General features: G+C 41.5%; 3 protein-coding genes across 4 annotated transcripts; 1 reads left to right on the plus strand and 2 right to left on the minus strand.

Moving 5' to 3' along the window:
- Window positions 1-1,114: 1,114 nt before the first annotated feature.
- LOC115685408 (protein SAMBA) lies at window positions 1,115-2,327 on the minus strand. Of its 2 annotated transcripts, none has more exons than XM_030610488.2 (3): window positions 2,183-2,327; window positions 1,916-2,026; window positions 1,115-1,544 (listed from the first exon to the last, which is right to left on the minus strand). In XM_030610488.2, the coding sequence occupies exons 1-3, from the start codon at window positions 2,325-2,327 to the stop codon at window positions 1,483-1,485; spliced, it is 318 nt and encodes a 105-aa protein (XP_030466348.1). In that variant the 3' UTR covers window positions 1,115-1,482. The 2 variants fall into 2 exon arrangements, with proteins under 2 accessions (XP_030466348.1, XP_056160566.1); XM_056304591.1 differs by having other exon boundaries at window positions 1,487-1,665.
- LOC115685405 (uncharacterized) lies at window positions 2,312-5,748 on the plus strand. The gene is made up of 5 exons (XM_030610484.2): window positions 2,312-2,450; window positions 2,566-2,742; window positions 2,996-3,386; window positions 3,510-3,676; window positions 5,201-5,748. Exons 1-5 carry the CDS (start codon window positions 2,448-2,450, stop codon window positions 5,492-5,494), a joined length of 1,032 nt encoding a protein of 343 aa, XP_030466344.2. The 5' UTR covers window positions 2,312-2,447; the 3' UTR covers window positions 5,495-5,748.
- On the minus strand, window positions 5,682-7,835 carry LOC115685403 (hypothetical protein At1g04090-like). The gene is made up of 2 exons (XM_030610480.2): window positions 7,630-7,835; window positions 5,682-7,532 (listed from the first exon to the last, which is right to left on the minus strand). Exons 1-2 carry the CDS (start codon window positions 7,730-7,732, stop codon window positions 5,965-5,967), a joined length of 1,671 nt encoding a protein of 556 aa, XP_030466340.2. The 5' UTR covers window positions 7,733-7,835; the 3' UTR covers window positions 5,682-5,964.
- Window positions 7,836-12,430: the final 4,595 nt, after the last annotated feature.

Genomic DNA, 12,430 nt, shown 5'->3' on the forward strand with positions numbered 1-12,430 from the left:
GATGAAGGTCTTAAATCATTTCATAGGGTGATTATCTGAACCTTGAGCATTTTAGAGGAACTAGTTGAAATACGTTTCTTCCACATGAATGTGGATATCTTCTCAATCAATCAAAATATAAAAGAGACTCACACTTAACAAAGCTGTACACCTCGTGCAGATTGCAGTTTCGATGCCGAGGGCATGAGGATATATTTGTAGGTGATGGGGGAAAAGGGAGGGACCTCTGAATTGGCAAGACAATAGCATTTATACTTTAGATGAAATGCAAATAAGATGTGATTGATCCAGCAAAATCATAAAAAGTATCTGAACAGTTATAACAGAACAAAGAAGAAGGAACAGCAAAACTTGCTAAAAGTATATTTATGCAGTCTAGACAAAAATAAAGGATAGTTATACTTCCACAACAATAATAACTTCTTCGTCAACTATTTTTACACCTTGACATGTAAGATGCTTTTGTAAAATTTGTGGAAGAAGCTAGTATTGTTGTCGGAATATCATTAGCAATCATCACATCCATCGGGAGTTTAAGACCACAATGTGCGATAACTTACTAAGTATTAGATATCGAATCTATGGTCTATGACTCGGAAAAAAGAGGCTTAACATTCAAGAATGTAAAAGCCAGAAGCAGGAAGTTTGGCTTATGTAAGATCTCTTCAACAAGGCAGGCTCCAGTACAAAAGTTTCCCTTATTTGACAATAATCTCAAGGAAAAGGAGACTTGACTTTTGGCACTATAATCAAGTATTCGTGACTAATTTCTCTTTCTTAAAAGCACCAATATCATGCTATTGACATCTTAATTCAAGTTCTTCACCAGAAATGTGAGTGCTCGAAATTTAATGCTGCAATCCAAATCTAAGAGCAGAAGACGACTTGCAGAATCTATGCAGAAAAGATGCTCCAAAGTCCAAGATTTTTCTAGAGATTAACAACATAGTAAAAGATGAAATGTCAATGCACCATTGCTTGCAACTATCAATGTTTGAACTACCAAAAGCATTGAGTTCATAAGATGGTGTAAGTTGAAGTAACAGCAATAAGTCCAAGAAAGAGGGCTTTGTGGAATCAAGTTTTGACATCTATAACCAATAAACCAACTGCATGAGTAGAAACCAACGAACTGAAAATTCTAAAGAAACCATAAGAGCGAATGTCCTTGCGAATTACATCTCTTTTGACCTTCTCATCTTCATAATCTCTCTATGGCTCTGTGAGAGAGAGAGAGAGAGTGATTCCAAGAAAACTATAAAATACACCAGCAGATCACTCTGTTTTCTTGATTACTAATTCAAGCTTGTGCAAAATTATTGCATCTCAGGACAAACCGATACACATACTTATGCAGTAGTGACACTACCTAGAATGAAGTTCGCCAATAGAAGTGCTTGAGTTACTTCAGCAGTAATCCAAGAAACTAGTCTCTGATCGATCACTGACACAACGCGTCACCAGCCAAAAAGACTGTCTGAATTACTTTGCAGAAGCTGAGTCCTTATGCCTAGTTATTGCCATTTGTCTGGGAAGAAATCCACCTGCGTTTAGGTTTATGTGGAGATTATGCCAAACAGCAAGTCAAGAAACCGAGACAACAATGCTCAAAATTCAAAACTTTGCAGGTGCGATTACACGAGGAATGAATGAAGAACACAAATCCTGCAAAAAGTAAACAAAGACATTCGCTCGGACATTTGACATATGCACGCTTTGTGAACTCAGCAATTGGGAGTACAGTACACCAACCCTCCTAAATTCTTAAAGATGTTTGGGCAGAGCACCAGAGTTAACGTTATCGAAGACTTACACTCCGGCGATGATAATGAAGCATGTCGAATTCAAATTCAATCTAGCAAAAGCAAAACACAGAATCCGACATGACGCCGGAGCTCGGTCCGAAAGAACTAACCTGGTTTAGACAAGAGGTTGATGCGAGACCGCGGTCCATCGAACTTCCAGCTCTCCTCATCCATGGATTTCACCTCCTTGTCCAATGCAGCCTTCAGATCAGCTTTCAGAACTGCCAACCCAAATTCAAGCACAATAAAAACTTCAGAACATATCACAACCTCACATGAAACTGCCCTAAACATCACAATTACACACGCCAAATCTACCGCTAAAGAACAGGAAAAGCAATCGACAAAAGCGGCGGGGAGATCGATCTCTCGCTGACCTCGCATCGCCTCGCCCTTGCGGTCGTGGACGCAGATGGGATCGGGGAACTCCTCCGCGGACAAGGTGGCGTTGCTCGCGCTCCCCCCGACGACCGCCGCCGTCGACATCGACGACCGAGACGGCGACGACGAGCTACTGTTCATCGCCCGCTTGCTCTCTCTCTCTCTCTCTCTCTCGCTCTCTATATAGCGGATGCAGCTTCTTCCTCGGCTTCACCGTGCAGACGCTCGCCGTACTTCAGTTCAGCTCCGCCGCAACCGGCAATGGTTCGCAATTTGAATACTCTCTCTCTCTCTCTCTCTCTCGAAGCTGGGCTTCCTTTACAATGGTAAGAAGCCCTTTGGGCCTGGAATTTCAAAGACCGTGTCTTTAAATGTGCAGCTGGATCGACCTCGGCCGGTCCGTACTTGCCGATCATCCTCAGTTCGTCTCCGCAGCGACTCCATGGAAGATCGCCGGCGAGGACGTCCCGGGATCTTTCCGGAGCTGGGAATCCTGATGATGATGGCGTTCTCTCGCGTCGGCTTTGCAGCGTCCGATTCGTCGTCGACGAGCGAGGTCAGTTTTGATTCGTCTAAATTCGTTCTCCTCCTTCAGCATCGAACTTGTTATCGTCGTCGTCCCATCTGGGTGCTTCGATTTAGCATCGCGGCGACGCCTTCGTGAGCTCAATTCGTCCTGTAAAAAGGAGTTACTTGACAGTAAAGATCGAATGGCGATTCATGCCGATGCGCATTTCGTGCCTCCTCCATCGCGGGGCAGTGATCTCGTGGATTTATGCTTCGTTAAGTTAGTCTGTTCGGGTTTGCAGATGGAAACGCGTAGCTTAGACGGCTATTCCGCGGCTTCTGAGGCATGTACCATCCCTTGCGACGAGAAATGGGTTGCAAAAACTTACTTTGACAAGTATGGAAGTTTAGACGATGCCGCTTTCGAACATTATAGAGATGTCGAGCTTACTCGTTGCTCCTATGAAATGCTGCCTCCTGATCCACGTAATGTGTTCAAACTGTCCGATTTGGATCGCCATCTGACTGGTGAGGGCTCTCATCGGAGTCTCTTTACGTCAATTAGGATTAGTGTCGATGAAGAGTTTGCAGCCAAGTCACTTTTTAGCTTCTGTGAGGCTGTACTCGTCGAAAGACTGCCCTCCGGAGTGTTTGCTGACCCCTTTGAGCTGCAACACGTTCGGGACCGTGGAGGTAAATTTCTGCTGTATACTTCTAATTAGCTAAATGTATGCTGGAAATTTGATGCCTCTGCGCTCTAGCATTTCTGTCGTTTCCATTTTATTTTGCTGTGCTAAGTTCAATCTGTTGTTACAGGATATGGCGAAGTTGCTGTCTTTGGAGATACAAATTTGGAGTTGCCTTCATTTCTTTCAAATCGTACCCTTGTTGAGGTTCACATGTTTTTTAGCCCCAGAACCCGGTTGGAACAGAAGAATGGACTTGAAATCAAAGTAGAAGTTCCAGTACATGCACGCTATCAGGTAAGTTTGAAGGAATTGTCCTTTTCTCCTTTTACAAGTAATCGGATTTTTTTTAAGGAAGAATAGATCAGGTGCTATTATTAACTGTTGCCCCGATGTACTTGCTTTCATTTTTATTCTTTAACGATAGAAGAACTGCTCAGGTTATGCATGTTATCGGCTTATCTTTCCAATTACCTGAGATATCAAAAAGCGAACGAAATGAAAATCCCTAACATCATTAGGTCCGTTTCACCCACTCACGAATATGTTTTCTGTACCATCTTGTTCAAAGCTTGTAGCAAGCTGCAGGTGATATCCCCCTAGTTTCCTTAGTAGATGCTTTATCTCACTATAGGCAATCCATCGTAATCTCGTATTACCTATAAGCAGTTGGGAGTGGTAGATAATTTGCATTTTCTCCTTCCACTTTTAGATGTGGTCATCAAAGTTCCTTTTAGTTTAGATCAATTTGCTCATATACTGAGTAACTGTAAAAAGTCAAGGAAAAATATGGTTAGTGTAGATTGAGTGAGGTCATGACAACATGGATTCTTAAGGTGCGCATGAATACCATTCGTGTCCGGAACTATTTCGAACAAAATGATTTTTTTTATTCTCGTGCCCGGAAACAATTTCGAGTATTTGAAGGCGTTTGATAAACCTGTCCAAAATTTCTATTCCTAGAGTAGAAAAGAACATAAATGCGTTTGGTAACTACACAAAATTTCGTTCCCAAATAATATTTTAATAATATTTTGAATTGTTTAATTTTTTTTTCTTTCTACCATTTTCTTCTTTGGCCATGGTCGCCGCGATCGCGCCGGGCACCGGCCACGCCCAGGGCCGGCGAGAGCGTCATGGCCCTTGCCGGCCGCCGCGGAGGCGAGGCGGACCTCCTCGCCCGGGCGAGGGCCGTGACGCCCTCGCCGCCCCGGGCCGTGGCCGGCCGCCACGGCGGCGCGGCGGCCGGCCCATTCAGGGAAGAACAACACAAAATAAGAAAAAAAAAAAAGAAAAAGAAGAAAAAAAACCGATTCTCAAAATTGTGCCGAGAAACAAGAAGCAACTTTTTTTACTTCTTGTTTCTCTTCCAAAACTGTTTCTCGGCACAAATTTTTGCAAAAATATGCCCGGGAACAAAAAGTTTACTAAAGCATTTGTTCCCAAATTATTTCGGGAACAAAAGAACAGAAATTTTCACTGTTTGGCACGTTGCCAAACGGGCCCTTAATTTACTCTATCAAACTTCCTACAGCATTCAAATTTTGCCTATAATAGCCCTTATAGTTTCCTATTCACATAGTAAAAAAGGGAAAAAAATCGAGAAATTATCCTTGATCATAGATGCAGAATCTTCTTGTGCTGGCATTGGCTATCTCGATCAAAATCTCAATTTTGCTCTTCTATATGCTTTGAAGCTTAGAATATGGTACTTTAGATAAATTTTGCGTTGTTTTTTGGATTTGGAATTTGTTGTACTGGTCAACTAGTAAGTGGCAAATGAATTGAGACCTGGCATCTGAAAATTGGAAAACTTTGCAGCCCCTAGATGGAAGTGGCTATTCAGTGGTTCAATTTGGAGAACCAGACGTTTTTGCACGTTGCAGCATGGAGAAAAGGTCAAGCAATCAATCCCATTTGTTTGTTTTGACTAGTGATGGTGCCGTATCTTATAAGAACCCTATAGTTTGGAAAATACCCTCAGGCATAGAAACACATGCTGGATTTGTATCAATTGTTACCTTTCTGTCGGCCTCATTGTCTGCCCTTGTGATAATTGTGGCATCTGTGTTTCATTCAGACATCAAACTGCACAAAAATGTGAAAGTATCCTAGTTTGTCAGGAGCAACTCTCTATACGAGCATTTACAGAGAGGCTATTAATCTCTGTGGGGATGCGAGTTCAGAGTTTATCGTCGCTATTTGCAATTTTTCTGCAGTTGTATGTTTTCAAGTTTGGTAGTTGAGAATTAAATACTCATCTGTTGAGCACGAGATGAAATGAAAACTGTGCTCCCACTAATTGGTGCAATAATCCAATGGCCTTTTTGATGCTTAGTAAGATTACAGAACATTTATGCTTGCCAAAACTGTTGAGTTATGGAAGAATGAGAGTGTAAATTGTTCTATTCTTGGATAATAAGATATGTGATTTTGCATGATGTCTATTTGCTTTGCAGTATTCAATTGAACTAAATTTCTGGCTACAGATTCTGGCTGCCTTTTTTCCCCCAATCTGACGTAAATACACGTTCTTGAAGATTTAACCTTCATTAAAGTTCATGTCACCAGGAAGGAAGAAATCTTCAAGGTTCATCTCCACTCCAATTGCTCTTCACCTTTGGCCCGGTAGGCCCTTCCTCACCCAGTATCTCTCTAGGCAGACCTCTCACAAATTTTTCAAAAGCCGATTTAAGCTTTCCGGGCAATAGCTTCTCCACTTTCTTGATCTCTCTTTCGAGATCATAACTAATTTTTGGACCCCACTCTCTGAAATAGTTTAGCCATGGCGGTTCATTCACCAGAGCATTTGGATAGTCGACTGCAAGTACTGAGTAATTGACTCCGGTGTCCATGAAATTCTTGCTCTTCTTCGTGTCGTTCCTTATTCCAATACTTCCATTGCCCTGCAATACTAATCCTGGTTTCGGGTATGTAGCGTGTCCGTGCCACGATGAGTAGACCACCATCTTATTCCTACTGTGAAACTCTAGCTCTGAAGCATTCACCCAAACACCCTTACTGTGCTGCGAGAAATATGCACTCAAAAGCTCTCCGGTGAAGTTGCTGATTCTTAAGGTCACATGCTCCCAGTCACCGGCATGCTGGCCGATTCTTCCCAATGAGACATTGAAGAACTCAACTTTAGCCCTAGCAGGGCCATTGAAAGGGTAAAAGAGCCATATGGCTATGTCAGTGAAGGTGGCACCATTCATGGGTTTGACATGCAAATATGCTTGGCAGCTTTGCAAGTCTCCTCTTTTTACTGTCTCCTTTTCTCTTCCATCCACGGGAAGATCCAACCAATACTCACCGTCATTGGAACCACCTTGGGGAAGGTTCGAGCCCATAGGCTCGATTTTAACGGGTTTTGACTCTTCGCCTTTTTGATATAGTAGAGCCCCATTGCTGAAAAACCACTCCACCGAGCATGGGAAATACGATTCTTCTGGATGAAAGTATATGAATGGCGCATAAGCTTGAAATAATGCCTCAATTTGGCCTAGGTCGGGCATGGAGCGTGTGTAATCCGGGTTGTTATTCTTCAAGCACTCGAGAGAGTGAGGAGAATCTTTACCGCCGATTTTAGAGACGAATGTTCCGATACATGCACCTCTGGCTTGTGTACCTCTGCTCTTGGGTCTCATGGTGAACACGTTGATCCCATTGGGGTCCATCGTCTTGCCAGGGCCCCAAATCCACTCGTCGCTTTCGCATTGGTCTGTGAAGTCCAATCGCACGCATTGGATTTTGTCTGTGGATGGCTTCTCAGGCGAGGTGGTCACGACATGTCCAACAGCGGCATAGCCTTCAGGGGGTACTGGCCACCAAATATAACCATTGCCATCTTTCTTAATTTGCAAGGACTCACTGTTCCATATTGGAGTATAATCGATTGGCTCCTTGAGAGCTCCATTCGAGGGGTCATTTGTCTCATCCTTCCCAACAAGAACCCACCCATGAAGAGCCTGGTTATTGGGTTGGCAGTAGAATCCCAAAACAGAGAATCCTTCTGGTACTTGTGTAGGTTCAAAAAATGTTGCTCCTAGATTGTCTGGTCCACCCTTATGAGTAGCCCAAATCTTGTTGAAAGAAGAAACTTGACACACTTTCAGCCCTCCAAGGTTGATACTACCGCTCGCAAAACCCGAACCTGTATTGTACGAACGATTTCTTAAGAAATTATATCATGTAATTTGCGACGAGAATGACTCCGGAAAGCAAACTTTGCACGAGAGATAGAGAGTTACCCGGTGGCCAAGCCGGTAATGGGGATGGCAGCTTGAAGGTGGTTTCAATGGTGTCAGCGGCGATATTCTCATCGGCACAAAAATGTGCAAGGCGATTCCCCATATTGATGAGCTTCTTCCAATGAGAAATGTGGGAATGGAATGTCTTATACACATGCTATGCTTTGAGGAGAGTAAAGCCATAAGACAAGAGAAGGCATATTCTGTTCATTTTGTACGCTAGAGTATGTCAAACCATGAGCTTAAAAGAACCCGCCCGAAGAATTTGTCGTGCACGGGAAATAATTTGGCTTGAGCAAGTCTTGCAAGCAAAATAGTTCGGTTTTGGTGGATGTGCCGCTATTGCTCCAAGAAGTTATCAGACAAATTGAGTTTCTAAACGGTTTGCTCAAAAGACACATTTGGTTGTGAATTCCAATGTTGGTAGATAAAGGCCTAAATCTATCTGCATCAGAAGATCCCCTTCTTTGATAGCGGTATCACTTCCAAAGACAATAAACCCCACCCGTAGATTGCGATGCTGGAATCGAAGGGAGATTGATTGAAAGGCGATCGAAACACTTTCAGTTCGACAAACCCGGAAAATAGATGTTCCTAAATCAGATTGAATGCACGTGAAGCATTTTGCCAATTTAATCGCGCAAGATATGCTATTGGTATCGGTCAGTTCTCGCCGTCAGTCACGAAATAGGAACCAAAGTCTATCCGATGGCATTTTGCGGCAATCATGGATCCATGAAATGCAATGTTTGTGTTATTCATCTTCGTTCATTATATAATCGACGCCGCCAACTTATGACTGAGTATGGTCGCTTTACATTATATAGAATGAATCGCCCGAGTAAAGCCTTCAAGTAATTTCACAGCATGATTGGATTTGCATTTCAACCAGATAAAATAGCTTGATCACAGAAATGTCCTTCCTTCTGCTTCTGTGTTGCTCACAAACTTTCGAACCAGGACCGTATACATAGGAAAAGCCAAAGGCATGAATTCAATCTGTGGCTCGACCGTATCATTGCGAGTTACTCCGAAGAGAAGCAGGCTCTGAACATTTCGCAAAAGCAATCCTGAATGAGAAGGACTCGAAATTAGTCGATGCAGTGACATCTTTGTGACATGACAACCTAAGATTGGTGAAGCTACACAATCATAAAGGAGATCGATGCTGCGAGTGAATGTTGATCCAAAATTAGTTGACAGTCGAGTCTTGGAATTATAAGGGTAAAAACCATGTTGGTGAAGTTAGAAACTCTGCCAGCACGGAATGCATCATAGGTCGAGAATTAGTCAGACATGCAATAGTAGTCGAAAAGCAAGATCCACACTGAAACTGATGTCCTTCAAATTTCAAAGCAGACAATCCACCAGCACCAACCGCTCAATTGCTCTTACTCTGATCTAGTGACGGAAAGACAAATAAAAACATGAACTAATATGGCCAATTCATACCAGAAAATAATAGGGTCTTCTAGTCTTTGAGGGCTGTTTTAAATATTGATCTTTAACCACAGATAATTCGGCCACCTCTCATCATTGTGTTCCATCATATCCGCAGAAAAAAACCAATTGGGCTCAAAAGGAAAGATATTGTTATAGTAGTTCCATGTAGAAACTAACATGATTAAGCTTCAGTTCAGAGGTGTAATCGATTTGCTTCTGAATTTTCTGCTGCTTCTCTGCATTATTTCTAGCTACTTTGGGGGTATTCTCAAGCTCCAAGAGCAATACCTCCATTCTGCAGCGCAAAAGGCACATTGGATTTCTTGTACACAGTTCCCTACTTACATGTGCTAAAGGAGTCACTCAATGCATTCGCAATCGATTATCATGGACTCATACAAGCTGTATATTTGGGCGCGGTTTTGATATTAGAGTGCATATTGCGGACAGTCAAACCTTTTCAGTTCCACGAGAAGAGGAGTTGCTCCCAGATCTGCATGGAAACTCATCTCTAGCTCGGCGACCTTTGAATTATCATTACCGCATTAAGAAAGAAAGCTCATTTGAGCGAGGATAGCGATTACTGGAGAAAATGATCCCTTGCCAGCGATTACACTTAATACCTGAAGTAGGTATCTTGTTGGTGAAGAAAAGAAGAGCATGCTGCTCCTTGCTTTGATCTAGGTCGTTGAGCCTTTTGAAACTCCTTTTCAACAGCTTAAAATTCTTTTACGAGGTCTTCTCTCATGTCTTCCTCTTGGACTGCACTTGAATTGTGAAGTTTCATCTATTAAGGAAATAAAAAGGAACCAAGCATTGGAAAATTTAGTCAAGAATTTGTCTCATGTGCAGCACAAAAGAATAACACAGTTGAGAAACATCCTTGGAAAAAAGAAAGAGAGAAACAACTCATGGGAAAAATTACTTCGTTAATTTAGAAAAGCCGATTAAGTTTCTTTCATTTTCCAAAGGTGAGATGAATCTTCAATCATGTTGAATTTATGCATGATGAACAACATTGAGTGTTCGATGTTGATCAGGAAAGAAGAGGTTTTAACTTGGTTTCTGTCACATGCGTCTCTTACTCAGATAGATGAACTGACGGATCAATGGCTCCATTTATTCATCAAATCACAACTTTAACTTCTGTACATGTATACAAAAGTGAACAACTACACTGGCAACTTTGATGAGTAAGGGTTGATTTACAGTTTACACGTGCTCAAGTCGAAGATCACTCGATGGTTGTGGTGGGTAATAGAAATCTGATGTTCAGTCTGTGACCAGTAGATGGATTTTATTGCGTATATTTTTCTAACCAATTAACGATAAAACCACTGGTTCCATCCAAACTTAGGCCTCTAGTATTGCCTTTCAATCCCAAACAGATCCAATAGTTGCATTCAAACAGTTTAATAAATCAAGTTGTGGAATTAAAAATCAGCCTATCATAATTTATACCCACAGATGGTCTCCAGTGAACACACAGGATTTGCAACAAATTCAAAGCCTCTCAAGGCATTCGCAAGTTGATTCTTGTTTAATACAAGTAGCTGACTCATGTAATTCAACATCAATGGGGCTCCATTATGATAGACCAGATCCAGCTTGCTTATTTTAGAAATCCTTTTACATGTCAAGTTTTATTAGGAAGGTAACACAGGTGAAACTTCAGCAGAGGCTAGGGACTTACAAATGGAGAGTAAATTGAAAAAACTGACTAAGGGAACCATTCCACTACACAGCATTCAAATACTCAAGTTTAGAACTCGCAATCGAAAATTCACAATTTGGATTACTTCATGTATTCGTAGACTAGATGCTTTCACATAATAATATCCAAATTCGTTGCCTTTTCGCAGTTGAGATTATGGTACACTTACCAGATTTTTCTCTTTTTTTATATTTCAGAGACATGATTTTCTTCTCCAATTTCCCTGACTTCTATTAAAGGACTGACATGTAACAGTAGCAGAAATGAGATAAAAATTCACTTAGTTGATTTTTATGCGTCCGTACACATAACGACAACTCATGATGCATGTCTTTCAAGCCACATAATAAGATTTCATTGGCATTGTAACTAGTTCATCCCCACTACAAATGAGATTAAAAAAAATGAGACAACTATGATTCCAACAAGAAGCACGGGCCGCAGATTTGACGGAAGCAATCCTGAAAGAAGAACATGGGAACAGAATTTCATAAACTCACTGAACTTCTATACTTTCCTTCAAATGCTATTAAGGAAAACAACAAGACCCTTTGGACATTACTATAAGTGGAAGCTTCGAGTACAAGAAAAAAAGTTGATATTTGATTATCAGAAACGGTAAGTTGGATCTTTGACCTGCAGCTTTCTCGTGGTGCAATGTTCCACGAACGGTTGAAAACTGCAGGGCACTCTCAATGCCGTCTGTACCATGAACTTGTTCTTTTATGAGTATTTTACAGTCATTGATGGAATCCCTGACTTCGTCAATTTCTTCTTGGATTCGACGAACTTCCCCCTCATCTTCCTTTCCTTCTCTAAGTATCTCTTTGAGGGAGTACTCGCTTTCCAAGAGCAAAGCCTCCATTCTGCACCTCAATCCATAGCAGTTAAAACATCATGAGCTGAATTCCGTGGATAAAAGAATCAGATGCACAGCACATTGTCGGGATCACCGAAAATGACTAGGCAGGAAATTGTGATTCCTCAAAATTAGATGGGCAAAAACTTTTCAGACCTTTGTTCATTGTTCTAATCATATACTTCTTCTTTGATTGCCTTCATGCAATATGATGTGTCATCTTTTTTAAGTATGGAGAATAATGTTGTCTGAATTCTGGCACATACTGCAACACTGAACTTGTCTTAGAATGTTCGAGGATCTTACCCTTTTAACTGCTCAAGAAGATCGTGTGGATCAGAGTTCTGGTCTGCATTATGCCCACTTCGTTGGTCTTTGATCTGCCAAATAGACTTGTCATACAAGAAGATTTCCTATACGAATATAAGGAAAAATATGAAGATGACTATGATTGTGCCGAGGGCTACACCTTGAAGTTAAAAGACTTGCTTGTTGGGGAGCAACGGGAACATAAAGTGCTTCCTGTTCAGCTTCAAGCCTCTTAACGTCTTGAAATTCCCTAAAAATTGCACCAAATCTTTGGCAAGCTTGGCATATTCGACAGTCTTCCCAGACTGCCATGGCAATGAGAAAAAAAAAAATCGAAAGTTCACAATAAAGATATTGGAAACAAAATAAAGAATTCGAGGTAGAAAACAACACAGCATAAAAAAATGTAAACTTGCCACTCTTTCTTACCAAACAAGAAAATGAACGTTCAAAATTGGAGAAATCTAAACTCTAGT

This window comes from Syzygium oleosum, unplaced genomic scaffold (genome assembly GCF_021117445.2).
Source record: "Syzygium oleosum isolate NSW1041296 unplaced genomic scaffold, Sole_v2.1 Sole_v2.32, whole genome shotgun sequence".
Lineage (NCBI taxonomy): Eukaryota > Viridiplantae > Streptophyta > Magnoliopsida > Myrtales > Myrtaceae > Syzygium > Syzygium oleosum.

Bases quoted from the DNA above. Each gene is read 5' to 3' on its own strand.
- LOC115685405 (XM_030610484.2), top strand. The intron at 2,743-2,995 runs GTCAGTTTTGAT...TCGGGTTTGCAG, and splicing joins ATTCGTCGTCGACGAGCGAG to ATGGAAACGCGTAGCTTAGA. The intron at 3,677-5,200 runs GTAAGTTTGAAG...AAAACTTTGCAG, and splicing joins CAGTACATGCACGCTATCAG to CCCCTAGATGGAAGTGGCTA.
- LOC115685408 (XM_056304591.1), bottom strand. From the start codon at position 2,327: ATGAACAGTAGCTCGTCGTCGCCGTCTCGGTCGTCGATGTCGACGGCG. The intron at 2,027-2,182 runs GTCAGCGAGAGA...TTGGGTTGGCAG, and splicing joins CAAGGGCGAGGCGATGCGAG to TTCTGAAAGCTGATCTGAAG. The intron at 1,666-1,915 runs GTTAGTTCTTTC...TACTTTTTGCAG, and splicing joins CAACCTCTTGTCTAAACCAG to GATTTGTGTTCTTCATTCAT.
- LOC115685403 (XM_030610480.2), bottom strand. From the start codon at position 7,732: ATGGGGAATCGCCTTGCACATTTTTGTGCCGATGAGAATATCGCCGCT. The intron at 7,533-7,629 runs GTAACTCTCTAT...CGTACAATACAG, and splicing joins ATTACCGGCTTGGCCACCGG to GTTCGGGTTTTGCGAGCGGT.